Raw genomic sequence first — 3,156 nt, 5'->3', positions numbered from 1 at the left:
TTCTCCTCTTGCCCCCAATCCCTCCCAGCATCAGAGTCTTTTCCAATGAGTCAACTCTTCGCATGAGATGGCCAAAGTACTGGAGTTTCAGCTTTAGCATCATTCCTTCCAAAGAAATCCAGGGCTGATCTCCTTCAGAATGGACTGGTTGGATCTCCTTGCAGTCCAAGGGACTCTCAAGAGTCTTCTCCAACACCACACTTCAAAAGCATCAATTCTTTGGCACTCAGCCTTCTTTACAGTCCAGCTCTCACATCCATACATGACCACAGGAAAAACCGTAGCCTTGACTAGATGAACCTTTGTTGGCAAAGTAACGTCTCTGCTTTTGAATATGCTATCTAGGTTGGTCATAACTTTCCTTACTTCCTTTCCATAACTCCTTACAAGGAGTAAGCGTCTTTTAATTTCTTAGTCATTACTGTATACCCCAATCCTATAAGAGTAGCTGAGGCTTCATACAAACTTGGCAAAGATTCTTCAAAAAGTATATGTACTTCATAGTTATTGAAAATAGTTCACAATTAATGTGAAATGGCTTTGCACATACACATTCTATGTTTAAAGATAAAAATACTGTTTTATATGTCAAGCTTTTATGAAATACTAAACTGATACTGTAATTATTATCATCATATACATCATACATTTTTTAAAAGTAAGAAAACCATAATAGAACTTATTAGACTAAAACCTTAATCTTCCCATATACCTATTTAAGCAATGCAGTTTTGAAAAGCATCAATGTGTCTCTAGTGACAAACAAAGCAAAATCTGGAAGAAAATAACATCTTTTGGATTTAGAAACTAAACTCTTGGATTTAACAGCAAGGATAGTTCTTCCCATAGTTAAAGAAAAATTTATGTCTATATAGTTGCTCTCTTCTCATAAAGAATTATATAACTTCAAGATATAGACAACAGATTCTGAATTATGCTGACATGGCTATTTCTTATTCAGCTCATCTAAAGGAAGAAAAAAAAAAGTAGTAGAGAATGTTTGTAGTGGTGTCCTCCATATTAAACAATAAACTACTAATTTGAAATTACACTGCCTTCTAGAACTTCTTAAAAGGACATTTGACAGTGTGAAAACCATAGAAAGATTCTATCTTCCAAAAAATCTAGGAAGATTCAATCACCTAAAAAGTTAATATTTATGTATTCTCCCTTACTTTGTACCCAATTTGCAGATATTTTAAAATCTATTTATTTTAGGCTTATATTCATTCAGTAATATTTATTTAGCATCTAGTAAGTGACTGGCAGTGCTCTACATGCAGCATGAATGAATAAACGCAATGCCTGCCCTTACAGAGATTATAATCTTACGGGGGAAACAGAGAAAATAAAAATAAAGAAACAATTTTTAAAGTACAGCTTGTGATCATTAATGTGAAGGATATAACCAGATGGAGAATTAGGGAATAATAGAAGGGAATGACTAGAAAAAGTCATCAGGGAAAATTTGTCTAACTCTTATGAAAGTAGATAAAATAAGATGGAATGAGACAAGCAAAATTTCTGGGAAGAGAATTCCAGCAGTAAATGGAATCAGATAAACAAAAGTTCTGAATTTAGGAAGACTTGAATTATGCAGAAGACAGGTTAAAAAGGAAGGGAGAGACAGAGAGACACACAAAGAGCCTTAAGAAAAGGGATGAAATATAAAATGTACTTGAGAGGTAGGTAATACCTAATTTTATTACCTTAAATTTATTTTCATTCTTAACCAGATTTACATCATTTGTTGTGTCCCAAGTGGGTTATAATGAATGGGAGGTAAGACCTCATTGTCCTTCAGGAAAGAATTTCTCTTAGCCTGTAAGTTAATGACCACACATGGCTCCTTGTTTCATCCACAGTTTCCTCATGCCATTTTTTACCTCTGTGTTCCTCAAGGTATAGATCAGGGGATTTAACATGGGAGCAATGATGGTAAAAGACACAGCCATCACATTCTCTATTAGGTAAGTGACCACAGGCCTCAAAAACAAGAAAATGCAAGGCACAAAGAACATAATGACCACCATGAGGTGAGAGCCACAGGTGGAGAGGGCTTTACGCCACCCTTTGGAGCTGCAGGACTTCACAGAGCAGAGAATGACCACATAGGAGGTGATGAGAATCCGGAAGATGGTAACACACATCATTCTGCTGTTGAGGATGAGTAAGAGGTCCAGGGTGAGGGTGTCCATGCAGGCCAGTTTCAACAGTGGGAGAAAATCACACATAAAATGATCAGTGACATTAGGGCCACAGAAGGGTACTTGATACATAAAGAGAAGTTGTATTGTTACATGTATGGACTCCCCCAGCCAAGTCACTCCCAGCAAAAGGCAGCACATCCAAGGCCTCATGATGGTCACATAGTGAAGAGGCTTATAGATGGCCATGGAGCAGTCATAGACCATCACAGTGAGAAGGATGATGCCCACTTCACCAAAGAAGTGTTCAGTGAAGAGCTGGACCATGCAGCCTTCCAGGGAGATGGTAGCACTCTCAGAAAGGGAGTCTACAATCATCTTATGGCCAATGGCAGAATAGTAGTCAGTATCCAAAAGGGATAAAAAGGTAAGGAAAAAATACATGGGTGATCTCAGACTCTGACTTGTGACCACAGTTACCACAATGAGGAGGTTTCCCAGAATGGTGGATACATACATGATTAGAAACACAGCAGAGAGGATTTTCCGCAGCTCTGGATTCTTCGTAATGCCCAAAATAATGAATTCCTTCACCTTGTTGGGATTCCCCATTTACTACGGGCTGATGGAATGTGAAGTCAAGTGGGCCTTAAAAAGCATCACTACAAACAAAGCTAGTGGAGGTGATGGAATTCCAGTGGAGCTATTTCAAATCCTGAAAGATGATGCTGTGAAAGTGCTGCAGTCAATATGCCAGCAAATTTGGAAAACTCAGAAGAGGCCACAAGACTGGAAAAGGTCAGTTTTCATTCCAATCCCAAAGAAAGGCAATGCCAAAGAATGCTCAAACTACCGCACAATTGCTTTCATCTCACAAACTAGTAAAGTAATGCTCAAAATTCTCCAAGCCAGGCCTCAGCAGTATGTAAACCATGAACTTCCAGATGTTCAAGCTGGTTTTAGAAAAGGCAGAGGAACCAGAGATCAAATTGCCAACATCCGCTGGATC

The 3,156-nt window shown here is 38.3% G+C and overlaps 1 protein-coding gene across 1 annotated transcript; it reads right to left on the bottom strand.

The window, feature by feature from the left end:
- Positions 1–1,829: 1,829 nt before the first annotated feature.
- On the bottom strand, positions 1,830–2,759 carry LOC104982389 (olfactory receptor 4C6-like). The gene has a single exon (XM_010831756.1). It carries the CDS (start codon positions 2,757–2,759, stop codon positions 1,830–1,832), a length of 930 nt encoding a protein of 309 aa, XP_010830058.1.
- Positions 2,760–3,156: the final 397 nt, after the last annotated feature.

This window comes from Bison bison, unplaced genomic scaffold (genome assembly GCF_000754665.1).
Source record: "Bison bison bison isolate TAMUID 2011002044 unplaced genomic scaffold, Bison_UMD1.0 scf7180017860102, whole genome shotgun sequence".
NCBI classification, from domain to species: Eukaryota; Metazoa; Chordata; class Mammalia; order Artiodactyla; family Bovidae; genus Bison; species Bison bison.
The sequence above is the reverse complement of the archived record's forward strand: the minus strand, read 5'-3'. Positions and strand labels throughout refer to the sequence as shown.